The sequence below is a fragment of the Gymnoscopelus braueri genome (assembly GCF_963280865.1).
Source record: "Gymnoscopelus braueri genome assembly, chromosome: 14".
NCBI lineage: Eukaryota > Metazoa > Chordata > Actinopteri > Myctophiformes > Myctophidae > Gymnoscopelus > Gymnoscopelus braueri.
In genome coordinates this window covers 18,516,852-18,531,941 of record NC_137619.1, presented here as the reverse complement: position 1 = coordinate 18,531,941, position 15,090 = coordinate 18,516,852, and the positions used below count along the sequence as shown (strand labels likewise).

At 43.1% G+C, this 15,090-nt stretch overlaps 1 protein-coding gene across 1 annotated transcript in view; it reads left to right on the top strand.

Annotated features, from left to right (window-relative positions):
• The window catches only part of LOC308100472 (uncharacterized protein), a 40,534-nt gene extending 31,040 nt beyond the window's left edge, over positions 1–9,494 (top strand). Inside the window, exons 19-24 of the mRNA XM_080449537.1 lie at positions 178–198; positions 351–409; positions 602–791; positions 2,116–2,244; positions 2,833–2,989; positions 9,293–9,494. Of these exons, the coding sequence (XP_080305663.1) occupies positions 178–198; positions 351–409; positions 602–791; positions 2,116–2,244; positions 2,833–2,989; positions 9,293–9,446 (710 nt within the window). The 3' untranslated portion in view covers positions 9,447–9,494. The remainder of the gene's footprint in view (positions 1–177; positions 199–350; positions 410–601; positions 792–2,115; positions 2,245–2,832; positions 2,990–9,292) is intronic.
• Positions 9,495–15,090: the final 5,596 nt, after the last annotated feature.

The following is a 15,090-nucleotide window of genomic DNA, read 5'->3' as shown; positions in this document are numbered from 1 at the left end:
GCTTGTAGATCTGCTGTTTTTTAAAGTATCCAAAAATCCACATAATCAGATACTCAAAAAAATTCACTTAAGTACAGTACTCAAGTAAATGTACTTTACTGGTTACTGTCCTGTCCACCACTGTTTATGATACATCCACAATGAAGTGAACTCTACTGTGGTTTTGTGTCTTCACAGGTGACTCTGCCAATCCTCCAGGTGAGATCTCCCACACGGCTTCCTCCTCTCTCCCTTTCCTCAGTAGTGCATCGTAGCATGGCGCGGCTTCCGCTGTCGCCATGGCAAACATGCCCAAATATGGTAATGTGAGGTCATCACTGAGGCTGTTGCTTTTTGTTTTGTCTCCGCAGGGTTTAATTTCTTCAATGTTTCCATGGGCTGGAGCAACACAAGTCAAACACTCAAACAGGTGTGTGTGTGTGTGTGTGTGTGTGTGTGTGTGTGTGTGTGTGTGTGTGTGTGTGTGTGTGTGTGTGTGTGTGTGTGTGTGTGTGTGTGTGTGTGTGTGTGTGTGTGTGTGTGTGTGTGTGTGTGTGTGTGTGTGTGTATATATAAGATAACAGCGCTTCAACACTGATCCACACAAAACTCTTTTCTTCAGCTGGAGAAGATTCTGTCCACAGGCTTCCAGAACAAATTCTACAGTGCCAAAGAAAGCCCGGGTTCGGGCTCCAGTTTGGGTCTTAAAGAGTTCCGCATCAATGTGTCCAGCGACACGCCACACTGGTACATCAGAGACTACCTGAACAGGGTCAGCGGCTACTATGGCATCAAAACTGCGGAGGTTGGAGGTAAAGATGTCACATCGTTCTTAACCCTAATTTAAGCCTGATTTATAGACTGGCTGATAGTTGTGGCACGCAACAGCGTCATACGATGAATAGTATGACGTGTTTAACCACTTAAACCCTCTGAGACTTAGTAAACTGGACCTGAGTTGTCTCACCATGTATCTTTGGCCAATGTTCTCCTCAGAATATGGGTGCTGGGGTTCAAGCGGTTAACTTTAGCTGTGTCCACTCAACGCAATACAATGTAAAACTTCAAAAATACAGTAGGTTATACCCATACATAGAGATCGCCGCCATCATTGCAACTCATTGTCATTAAGCAACAGTTTTATGCCCACATATGGAGATCACTGATCATCGATTTCTGTTGTGAATGACATCACATGCCCATATATGGAGACCCCTGATGAAAGAGAGGGATAGGGAAAGGGGAAGGTAGGGGGAGGGAGGTTGTGTGTGACGTCAGACGAGAGCACACTCAGCGAGAGAGAGAGGGAAGGTGATGGATAGATAGACTATTATTGATCCTGCAGGGAAATTCAGTCACCAGAGGGAGGGAGGGAGAGAGTGAGGGGAGGAGGGAGAGAGTGAGGGGAGGAGGGAGAGAGGGAGGGGAGGAGGGAGAGAGGGACGGGAAGAGGGAGAGAGGGAGGGAGGGAGGGAGAGAGTGAGGGGAGGAGGGAGAGAGGGAGGGACAGCGAGACTATTTCACCCACGCAATAACCCGGCCAATGCAGAATCTGAACATGCTGATCAATTCACGCAATGTCAGCACAATAAAAGCTCGGCATCACGTTTTCTGCTTGTTTACTATTATGGCTATATTTATTTACCTTATTCATTCAGGGCACGTTTGGTTTAAGTTATGCCCGGCCGGCCGGTCCCTCCTGTAAGCCAATTTTAATATAGGATTACTGTTCATTGTGATATACTATACCATTAAAAAAAGAATTGTTGTAATTTTTGCTAATACTATGAAAGGAAGGAAATGACATTTAGATTCTTCTCACACAGAACATGAGTGGAATGACAAATCAGCATAGTACATTTTCACAGTGTCGAGTTACATCTATAGGATATCCACTTCAATCCTCTTGAAGCCACTGAAGTATTGACTCTGAAAGCGATAGGGTGGTTTGCATGAGGTTGGCTGGATATTGTGCTGGCTGTTATATTCTTTTGGCTGGATATTCTGCATGGTCGACAAGTGCTGGCGAGGCAGCATCTCTATCTCTCTCTCTCTCTCTCTCTCTCTCTCTCTCTCTCTCTCTCTCTCTCTCTCTCCCCCACTTTGACTCTGTGTCGACTGTTCTCTCTCCCACAGATCTGGATGAGTGCAAGGCCAAGGAGCCAGTGTGTGTCCCCCCCGCTCTCTGTATCAACACCTATGGAGGCTACAGGTGTCTGTGCAACGGCACCGTCGATTTGGACAATGCCCAGTCCTGCATATTAGGTGAGGATCCAGGCACTGATGCATGAACACACTTAGAAATAGGAAATTGTTGCAAAAAGTGAATAAATATATGTTTTAAATGAGTTATCTCTGAGTGAAAAAGCCAAGAAGAAATTGTTCATTTACAATTATTGTCTCCCTGATGTCGTTTCAGTGACCTTTTTTGAGCATTGTGGCTATTTTGTTTGTTTGCCTTTTGTTTGCCCTCATCACAAATGAACTTTTAACCACTTCCCCCTTTTTCTACCAAATTGTGTATTGCATTCACTGATCTAAAGAATTCAATGAACATTGTTTTAAAAGATTACTTCCACAAATGGCTGCCCACCCAAGATAAGTGGTGAACAAAATTAAACTCTTGTGGTTGTAACTATTCCTTCTTGCAACCAAAGCAATTATTCCATTGATTGTGGAAATCCTTTTTCTAACATGCATATTCAACTGTTGTTACCTGGCTAACGCATCGACAACATAAAGCAAAAGGAACGTGTGCAAATGGAATCATAAGGGTCCATTTGGTTCCATTTGAACACTCTCAGAGTTGAATGAACACAGAGGGTTTTACTGTGTGGTTTTGACTTAATGCAGGCCAGTCCAACCTGACAGAACCGGCACAGAGCAAAGCAGACGACAAGTCTCCCCTGATCCTGGGCCTGTGTCTGGGGATCGGCATCCCCCTGCTCCTGTTGCTGCTGGCTGCTCTGGCCTGCTGCTGCTGCTGCCGCAGGAAGCGGGTCACTGGAGAGTAAGTACAATCCTACGCTATAGGGCTGTCACCATTATGACATTTCACGTGACGATTGATTGTCACACAAATACTTGCGATTGACGATTTAATTGTGTTTTTGACGTTGAACACCTGGGGGAAAAAATCCATTTCTGTTTGCTTTTAGGCTTTGAAGTTGCACAGGGCAGATATGACAAATAACCTAAATATACAAAGAAATGCCTGACATATTTAAAGGGATATTTCACTTTCAAAAAAACTTTTGGTGATTTTATCATCTACTCAGGCTTTTGTGAGCCCCGCAGACAGTTTTTAAGTTGCTTGATTCAAAATTTTGATATTAGATATTCATTTTTATCAGACACGCCCCCTTCCCACACAAACCCATTGTAACTTCAAACTCAATTTTTAACATGTTAGATTCATCAAAAACACCCGTCCTTGGTTTTGGTGACTCACCCTGCCCCCCTAATACGCGAGGGGGCCGTGTTTTTTCAATTACTTTTTTCATTTATTTTTTATATATTTTTTGGAAAATGAAAAAAATAAAATACAATAGAAAAATAAAATAAAATAAATGAAAAACAATTTCAGAAAAACACGGCACCCTCACGCATTAGGAGGGCAGGGTGAGTCACCAGAACCAAGGACGGGTGTTTTTGATGAATCTAACATGGTTAAAATGGAGTTTGAAGTTACAATGGGTTTGTATAGGAAGGGGGCGTGTCTGATAAAATGAATATCAAATATCTAAATACTGAATCGAGCAACTTAAAAACTGTCTGGGGGCTCACAAAGGCTTGAGTAGATGTTAAAATCACCAAAGGTTTTTTTGAAAGTGAAATATCCCTTTAATAACTTTATACTTTTAAGAAAACATTATAGTGGAAATCGCAGATCTACAAGATCTACGCGTTGCGACACGTTGTGACAAAAAATATAAAAAATATATGAACGTGGCCCGGACCGCTGGCGTAGCAGTCCGGGCACCTATAGGCCACAATGTAGCCTGACGGCACGTTGCGGGTTCGAGTCCCGATCCCGACGGCCTTTGCTGCATGTCACTCCCCATCTCTCTCTCCCCATTTCCTGTCAGCCTACTGTCCTATCAATAATAAAGGCATAAAAAGCCTAAAAATAAATCTATACAAAATCAAATATATATATGAACATTTTTCAACATGGAAACGATCATGACGATTATGCAAAAATATTTGTGATCATCGCAAATAATTGCGATTAGGCGATTATGTAATAATTGTTACAGTGAGGCCTATCCTACGCATCTAGAACGTATGCATACAATACGCACACACACACAGTCACACACACACACACACACATACTATATGCAGCACCACAATGATTAAGGCTTTATCTGAACACACTGAATTAAATGTTTCACGCATCCCAGACGTCATGAGCGGTCTGCTGTGAAATGACTCAAAGGACCCATGCTGTTGCGCTAATGCACGGCAAGTGTCTCAGCGTGTAGTGAGGCTTCATCACCTCTCCGTAAACATCGGCACTGGGTCTGAATCATGTCCTCCAGCATGCTGTAACAGCAGAACGCTGTGCTGTCTTGTATTTCATTTCTCTGTCAGAGAGGGTGGACTGCCCACTCTCTTACTATATTAAACCCTTAAGACCGGGAACGCGTCTGTGAGTCATTTATTTGGCAATTCAAAAATAATTTTTTTTTTTGAAAAATCTTGAAAATGTCTGCAAATCTTTGAATATATATATTTTTTAAAGCGAACATTTTTAACTCAAATCTTTGCTTCTGGGGGTCCCTCAAACAAAATATTTTGAGATGGGGGTCCTTGACATGAAAAGGTTTGAGAACCACTGATATAGCGACACGTTTTTTCAAAGAAAACTGTTAGGATTGAGAAGACATTTTGTAGGTCTTAATGGGTTAAAACAACACAACTACCTACTAACAGATATTTGATCTGGGTTATGAAACTGTACTCGTGTCTTGCAGAGGAACGTTTGTAAATAGAAAACACAGTAGGCCACGGTTTATGATGAGGGCAGCACATCCCTAAGTTGGGAGTGAACTTTCAATCAAAATAGCGTACTGTAGGATCTGCATAATTCAGGGAATAGGCGCTACGCATGCTTACAGTAACATGCATGTGAGGGCATACTGACACACACAGCGAGCCTTATATGCAGTACAGGATATCCTCTGCGGCATATCATTGCTGTCGGGCAGAAACCTCGTTCCTCCATATTTCAACTTGTTTTTTTTAGATGAATTAATGCCTTACTTCACCATACTACAGTGTCACTCAAAAGTAGCAAAAATAGCCGATCTACAAACTCACAACGTGTCGCGACGCTCTGTGAGGTCGGCTATTTTTGCAATTCTTTTTACTTTAATTTGATTGAAATGAAAGTGGTTAAGTGTATCTGTGAGTCTTATACATATTTAACAAATGAAAAGTATTAACAAGAGTGCATGACTAAATAACTATATTGGATCAATTGGACCACAGGTTCTTTCTTTCTTTTTTTATTCCCTGAAAAGTTAACCGTTTTGGACAGCAACCATATAAGAATTGTTGCTTGCCACTGGTGGAAAGTAACGAAGTACATTTACTTAAGCACTGTACTTAAGTACAATTTTGAGGTATTTGTACTTTACTTGAGTATTTCCCATTTCCAAAACTTTATCTTCTACTCCACTACATCTCGGATTCAAATACTGTACTTTCACTCCACTACATTTATTTGAAAACTTTAGTTACTAGTTACTTTGTAGATTTAGATTATTATTACAAAACGTACATTAACCACTTCAGCCCTTTATATACATTTTGGCCATTTAAAAAAAGAGCCGATCTACAAGCTCACAATGAGTCGCGATGCAACGCATTGTGAGCTTGTAGATCGGCTATTTTCAAAAGATCTTTATACATTTGAAAACTTGAAATGGGACATTCTGCACAATGAGTACTTTTACTTTTGGTACATTTTGATGCCAATACGAATACTTTTTGTACTTTTACACAAGTACATTTTGAATTCCGGACTTTTACTTGTAACAGTAGTATTTCTATATTGCAGTATTGATACTTTTACTTAAGTAAAACATTTGAGTGCTTTTTCCACCACTGTTGCTTGCTAATCTACAATACAGTCCATATGAACTGTGGCAGACGGCGTGGTTGCAGCTGTAGAGACTAGTGAGCAGATTGTCTCATTTGGATTTTAGTCACAGTAGCCAATACCGACAGACTGACATGTCGCATACAAAGTGGAGTGATTTAGTGCATTTTATAACAACATGTGTAGCCATATTACATCACTTCACTGATTTTAATACAGTATATATAGAACTCGCCATGTTGAAGGAAAATCCCATTTGACCTAGGCAAATCCCCTTTGGCTCTGCATATCTGCTCTGTATGAATCCCCCTGTGTGTGTGTGTGTGTGTGTGTGTGTGTGTGTGTGTGTGTGTGTGTGTGTGTGTGTGTGTGTGTGTGTGTGTGTGTGTGTGTGTGTGTGTGTGTGTGTGTGTGTGTGTGTGTGTGTGTGTGTGTGTGTGCGTGTGCATGTTGTGCGTGTGCGTGTTGTGTGTGTGGGCAGATGCACGCATGTGCCAGCATACTACATTAATGTAATATATTGTTGCTGTCGGGCAGAAACCTTGTATCTCCATAATAAATGTCATTTTTATGTTTTTTCGTAAAGTAATGCCCCACTTCATCATACTGCAGAACAGGGGTTCTCAACCTTTTCAGGCCGCGACTCCCAAAATAATGATATTATTTCCCGCGACCCCGCGGGTATAGGTTTTTTGGACCTATACCCAGGTCCAAACATTATAGACTTTTTTTATTAATTTTTTTCATTCACCAAAAAATGACGCGTTGGAAAAAGGAACGGTTCTGGACATTCGGGGTTTCACACCCGGCAGCGACGATACGCGAGGATCCCTGCACGCTATGCTTTAGTCTGCTTGGACAGACGTGCACATTCTCATGATGATGATGATGCATGTGTGTCCTTGGGTTGGGCACGTGCGTGCAGATGCATCTGCATCTGGACCAGGTGCTGGAGGACCTCAGAGACGTATAATCCCCCCTGGAGGCCTGGCCTGCTTTTTAACCAATTAAAACCGGGAACGCATCTGTGTTAACCACTTTAACCATTATTTTATACTTTGGGCTATTCAAAAATAGCAGATATATATTTTTTCGTTTTAAAGCGAACGTTTGTAACTCAAATCTTTGCTTTTGGGGGGTCCCTGGAACAACATATTTTGAGATGGGGGGGGGGGGTCCGCAGCCAGATACATGCCGCGCTATGAGCTTGTATATCTGCTATTTTTGAATAGCCTAAGTATAGGATAATGGTTAAAGTGGTTAAAATCTAAAAAGTGTTCCCGGTCTTAATGGGTTAACGGCCTGGCTCTAACCTATTCCCTATGGATATAATGGCTTTGGTCATCATCACCAGGATTGTGGGATTAGGTTGTTAGATTAAATAGAGCTAAACCACTGTCATGAAGGAGGAGGGTCGGATGCCGTTGTCTCTCCAACCAGACGGCTGATTTGGGATTATGCGCTATAATGGAACGCCTGCTGCTCACATACTTTATTTCCCAGATGTAAGGGATATGATAGATAGGCAATTGTTGGAGGCAATGCAACGGCGCAGGTTTTTTTTGTGCATTTTTTTGGCCAGGAATCGTTGCCAATGTTTTCTTTGTTTGTGATTGATGTACGGTGTAATTCTCGGTGCGCCAGGTGGCGTGCACTGTGCCTCGTTTATCAAAGGAGAGACACAAAATATTAGTGCAGAGCGCAGGGCCTAATGGCTTGCACTGTGTAATTCAAAACGCTGGAAGTGCAAATGAGACAAGGGTTTAGGAAATATGTGATATGCAAATGTCATGCTTTTAATCAGCTTCAGTCGTAGATTTCAACACTCCAAAGATCTAGGCTTACATAAATATTCATTAACTACTTTCAACCTGGTGTCCCTATTTTGGGCAAGCATTAATAGGCAAAACATAAAAAATAAACAATTGGAATGTTTCAGAATTTTCTAAAACTCAAAAAGTTGCGGAAATTCACTTCGTGTTGGGATGCGATGTGACTTGTACATGCGCTATTTTAACAATGTTTTAAACACTTTGAAAGTATAAAGGGGCTTAGGTGGTTAACAAGGCCTTAACAACTCCTCATATAACATGAATGCCCATTTATCTATATTGGCAAATAATGAGAATCCCTATAATCAAGTAGTAAAATATAAAACATTTACTGTACAGGGTGTACAACTTAAAGTTTGAGAGTACATGGTGACATAATATATGGTGAAAGAACAACTCAGGCTGATAGTAGTAAAAACATGTTATTATCCCTCATGGTGAAATTGGATTGTCAGCATCATTCATAAGTGAGAAAAATGATAACAACAACAACATTTGAACAATACACTTGACGCACACAGGAGTGATACAGACAGCTGGACGAGACAATTAAAGTGCGTTGGTAAAGGCCACTGGTGGTCTATCTCAGACTAAGCACCTAACAGTTTTATTGAGCAATATTAGAGGTCTGGTGGGCACCATAGATTTCTTAAATCATTTTTATTTACTTTCTTTGGACACGGCACCTCTTACCAGATTGGAGGAGAGTAAACTCTGTGCCGAGAGGGGAATTGAGGTCCATTAGTTAAAAAGCCTTCTGCCTTCTTCACCGCTATCATGACATAAAGTGTGGTTAGACTTGACTGAGGGTGCCAAAGTATAATATATCGGAAAAAGTATCATCATCGCAATTTCAAACATGTGCAATATACACATCGCAAAAGCAATATAACATATCGCATTTCAACCATCCAGGCATAAAGGATGTTTTTGTTTGGATTCAAATAAATATTTGAATGGGAGCAGTGAGAAACTGTATTGCTAAGTTGGTGGTATATATTCATTGTCAATAGCAGTGGTAGCCAGGTGTAATGTTTTCAGTAAAACAATGTTGTTGGAATGGAAATATACATATTCTTATTTTTCAAAGTGTGTGCATACAGTAGGGCAGGCTATTCATTATCTGGGTTCTATGTTAGAGGCAAGCCTAATGCAGAAATACGTTCAAACTGTATAATTCAACATTTGTCTACTTATCGTGCGAGTCATATCGTCATCGCCATATTCAACAACAACAACAATGCATATCGCACGTTTTCCTAATATCGTGCAGCCGTAGGCCAAAGCATATCATTGTATACTGAACATACATTCTGCATTTTACAGCAGCTGGACGTCTGCACTGCTCTAATTGCGTTGTTGTCGTTTTCAGCATACCCCATTTGATACCAGAGTACATGCAGGAGCAGCAGTACAACGGCAACCCTCCGCCCTTCAACTTCTCGGACCCTGCTCTCAACTATGCCACCCACTGCAGCCCCCGGGTCATAGACCACTATATACCCAGGAAACACCGGCTCAGATAACACTTACTGGCACAGGCACACACATACGTACATGCAAGTATTCACATTGAAATCACACACAGTATACTCAGAGAATGTGCAGATGGGACCAAATGGACCCTGGTCCATTTGGTCCCATTTGCGCACTCTCTGAGTTAAATTAGCACTAATAAATTGTATTGTGCACGGACTCTAAGCACTCGCACGCACACACACACACGCACACGCACACGCACACGCACACGCACACGCACATGCACATGCACATGCACATGCACATGCACATGCACATGCACATGCACATGCACATGCACATGCACATGCACATGCATACACGCACGCGCACACACACACACACACACACACACACACACACACACACACACACACACACACACACACACGTGCGCACACACACACACACACACACACACACACACACACACACACACACACACACACACACACACACACACACACACACACACACACACACACTCTCACTCGCAGCCACACTCACATGCACACGCAAGCACACACCATCACAATCACACTGCGAATAATTATGTGGTTTGTGAGCTGTTGTATGTATTTTATAATGACAAGACAAATGGCGCTTATTTATACTGTAACGATTGAGAAATTAAGCTTGAGTGACTTTTAAGGGCAATTATTTCCCATCCCCTAATGCTGAGCAATGGACCTGCCAAATTGGATTTTATTTAAGTCTGGACAACTGTATGCACTTACAAATGACTCAGCAAAAAAAAGGAAAAAAAGGAAAAAAGACCATGCAACATCTCTCTTGGCTGGAGTAGTTGATGAAAAGTAAAACCACTGCAGAGGTCTTTGGCTTCCAATTGACATTGGGCCAACAGCGTCTTGATAGCACCATTATTGTTAGCTAGGCATTACCTGACCCGCAAGCACATAGTCTCTATTCAGAACTACATTCATTACGCAACGAGCTATTGCAGAATAATCAAAGAGTTCTTTGCCACATTGCCATTTATGTATTTTAGTAACTTGGACATCTTGGTCCAGTCTCTGAAGGTGTGTTCACATTGTTGTAAACTACAGACTTGTTTTATGTACAATGTTTTGTGCAAATATTTGTTCAAATTTGGTCCTTTAAGATATATTCAAATGGTGGTTTTCTCATTTTGGAATGAAACTCTCCAGTCGTTACTTACAATTAAACTTTGCTCATTACCCCTTTGACTTTACTTTTAATGTAACAAAGTTATTCATTGTTTCAACTGACTGTTGTTGTTTTTGCAAACCTTTGATGTTGTTCTGTAAATACTACTGTAAGTAAAAGTTGCACCTACAATATACTGTCTTGTGATAGGGTTGTATAAAGTTCCAAACAAGCTAAAGCATTTAGTGAAAGTATTTGAACTCAACACGTCATGTTGCTAACTGCCTGTAATTTACACTCTGACCACTGGGTGTCGTTGCTGAGTCCTCTGCACAGCCTGATCAGTCATGTTTGTTTGCAAGTAGGTTTTAAGGCACGGTGCAGTATGCACAGCCCCCACCCCACCCGCTCCCACTCACTCACAGACAGACACCTGCTCTGCAGCCTTCATCTAGAAGTGGCCGCAGCATGCGGTGAAGCCTGGTGCCCCCCTGCAAGATGAGATCATCTGAGAAGGGGAGCCGAGCGAGCAAAGCAGCGCTGCAGGTCCCTGCCACTGCGGAGACAGACCTGGCCCACACCACAGCACGGGTCAAGGGCAGGGCTCTGCAACACATTCTCCCCTGCCCACTTCCTGATTGTACACACACACACACACACACACGCGCACACACACACACACACACACACACACACACACACACACACACACACACACACACACACACACACACACACACACACACACACACACACACACACACACACACACACACACACACACACACACACACACACACAGGGAGAGAGAGACACACTGTACCCCTGCATAACCTCTGCAGTGCCGCTCCATTCCTCTGGTTTCCCTCGCTAGATACTTGACTGATGGAATAAACAGATAATAATGCCAGACTGTTGAGAACAAAAACTTCTGCGTTCACAAAAGCAATCAAATTACACAGCCAAGAAACCTGCCCCTGACACCTGTGAAAGACAAAGGCACATCTGAGAGAGAGCGAAGAGGAGCAAAAGGCAGCTTACTGAGGATAAAAAGCACAAGAGACGGGAGCTTTATGGTGCCACACTTCTGGAAGGTTCCAAAGGAGTGCTGTTTCATATGCCGCTGAAAGCTGCAGCAGTGTTTGAACCGGAGTTCCACGGTGACTGCAGCAGACACCTGGAGGAGAGCCAGAGAGGGGAGGAGAGAGGAAGGCAAAGAGGGAAGGGTGTGTGTGTGTGTGTGTGTGTGTGTGTGTGTGTGTGTGTGTGTGTGTGTGTGTGTGTGTGTGTGTGTGTGTGTGTGTGTGTGTGTGTGTGTGTGTGTGTGTGTGTGTGTGTGTGTGTGTGTGTGTGTGTGTGTGTGTGTGTGTGTGTGTGTGTGTGTGTGTGTGTGGCGTGCGTGCGTGCGTGCGTGTTTGTGCTCGCGTGCATGCGTGCACATTATGTGTGTGTGTGGGGGAGGGGGTAAAAAGTGAGCAAGCAAAGATCAACAAGCAGGGATTCTATTTGACAGCTGGGTTTCGTCCTTCACATCCCATCAAATAAAAGGACTGATGAGTGTCAGTCCGAGACAGTGGAAGACCTGAGGCCAGACAAAACAAACAGGAAAGCCGTAGTGGGTTAGAAACCTAAGTGCATGCTTAACACTATATCCATTTCACTGCAACTTAATTGAAAGAGACAGGGAATAGCCGGACTCGCCAAATCCTCTTATAAGATTTGAGACCATTATGATTTAGTTTTGGGAAACTAGTAATTTCTCAGCAGCAGGTACAGTAGATACTGTAGGCCATTGAGCTGACGGGATTGGCTCACACACAGCTGGCCTGTTGATATTGGACGTTCCGCAGATAATGCTTTTATCACACGCCTGTAAAACCATAAAGAGTTACTGCCACCATTTATATTCATTGGCTGTGGGATTGGCTGTTGTGCGTCACCTTTGTCCATTGACCGAGGCAGACCTTTGAACAGCCTATGCTGGGAAATGGCTACGGGCAATCCAGAATTCTCAAAGGAGAGTGGTCAGATCTGAAGAAAATTGCTTGTGGGTCATAAAAAAAGACATACATACACAAACACACCCCTTTCTACTTGCATTTATCATCAGTGTGCAAGTGAACACACACACACACACACACACACACACACACACACACACACACACACACACACACACACACACACACACGTTTTACACAAAAACTATACATTAAATAAACACATACACCCGCCCACACAGCTGCAGAATGTAAAGGCCTTTTCGTTGGGAGTAACTTCCCTTAACCAGCAAACAAACAAACAACAGCAGTTGTGTCCCATGAAAGGTGAGCCTCTCGCCAGCAGGTGCATTACAAAGGCTCATTCATTAATGATGGCCACGTCTTCCAGTTACAGAACACCCTCTCATATTTGTCACCTGCCTCTGGCTCTGGAAGGCCTCACATGCCAGTTATGCGCATAAATTGGTCCCTCTGTAAATCCTTTACGTCTAAGCCGCTTTATTTTAGATCAGGCTTGAGCAATTGCATTTCTTACATCACATCCTGCAGCCTATTTTTAATGGATGCTAGTTACACTAGTCGGATGCATGTTGGGTACTTGTTTGCTTGTTTTATGTCACTGACTATGTGTCATGCTACACAGCCCCCCAGTGTTAATTTAACTCCAATAGTGTACAAATGAAACCAAATGGACCCTTACAGGGCCATTTGGTTTCATCTGTACATTCTCGGAGTTAACACTGAAGATTTTACTGCACATTTATTCCGATCTTACACTTTGTTAGCCACATAAGAGCATCTGCTGAATGCCTTAATTGTACATAATAATTGGAATTGGAATAGTCAAATGTCACACTCTTGAGTGTGACACACACACACACACACACACACACACACACACACACACACACACACACACACACACACACACACACACACACACACCCTACCCCCAACTCACATGAAATCCTATTGATCCACATGACGCCCTTTCTGCACAGAGGACAATACCAACTGTTATCAGTGGAAGTGATGTTAGAGGCTATAGAGAGCTGACGTTAATGAAGATGGAGAGGTGAGCTCCATGACTGCATCCTAGCCTCCGCTAAACTGGCGTGAACTTTGACCCCACAGTATACAGCTGAAAGCAGCTCTATTCTATGACAAGGTTCCGGGCTGGGCTGTTAGTGATAAGGACCCATTCCATGGGCTAGTTACACATTCAGTAATGCAGATAAGTGGAGGGGCGACATAGTAGGGAGAACGGTAGCATAGATATAATGCTTTATAATCAGGGGGGCACGAGTGCACTTGCTTGCCTATGAACACACCGGCACACACACACACACACACACACACACACACACACACACACACACACACACACACACACACACACACACACACACACACACACACACACACACACACACATACACACATGAATACTTAACCACTCAAACCCTATATACTTTACTGACCGGGTCCCCCAGGGGTCTATACTTGTACCCTCCCTTTTTCCCTCTCCAATAAATGTCTTATGACATGTCCACAATAGGGATGCTAGACTGTACATTTCTTGTACAGTACAACTGCTCTGCTCCTTCTCGTTAGCAAATCCCACTTTGGCTCACATCCTGCAGATTGGTTTTAGGTTTTATAGACCATGAAGTAATTTCTCCTGGGGTCCAATCTGTCCCCATCCATATTTAACCTCTAACCTACAGTAACCTTTGACCTGGAGTAGGTCCCCCGAGAGTCGAGACCCAGGGAGCGTTTGAGGGCATGTCATCAACCAGCCGAACAGCTGATTCTGCATAATAGATGAATTGCACTCTTAATAGACCAGAAGAACAAACCCATCGGCTGTGTTCCCTTTGTGTTCCGTTTATGACCCACCACTAAAAACTGTCTTTTTATTGAAGTTTATTTGTGCAACACAGCATAGACACATTTCATCATACAATCTAAGATTGTGTGTGTGTGTGTGTGTGTGTGTGTGTGTGTGTGTGTGTGTGTGTGTGTGTGTGTGTGTGTGTGTGTGTGTGTGTGTGTGTGTGTGTGTGTGTGTGTGTGCGCGCGCGTGCGTGCGTGCGTGCGTGCGTGCGTGCGTGCGTGCGTGTGAGTGTGAGTGTGAGTGTGTGTGTGTGCGTTTGCGTTTGCATGCATGCGTGTGTGTGTGTGTGCGTGTGTGTGTGTGTGGGTGTGCATGTGCGCAAGCACATGCCAGAAGACATACATAGCAATAATAACAGCATTTGGCAAATAACGTGTATGCCAATCTTGCAGGCAGAGAAGGGACACTCCAAACATACATGCACCAACATGCTCTCTTTCAAGCAGCTTATCTTGTTCTTGTGACAGATTTAGGCCTTTGTGCCGTCTCCTTTGGCGTTACGTAATCTGTAGAGTGAGAGAAATCCTGGAGCAGAAAAACAGATTTAAGTGAATAGGCTCCAGTGTGTTCCAGATTATGGTATAGTGGGGGAAAGAGCCTGAGTTTGAGGCTAGTGAGCATTGG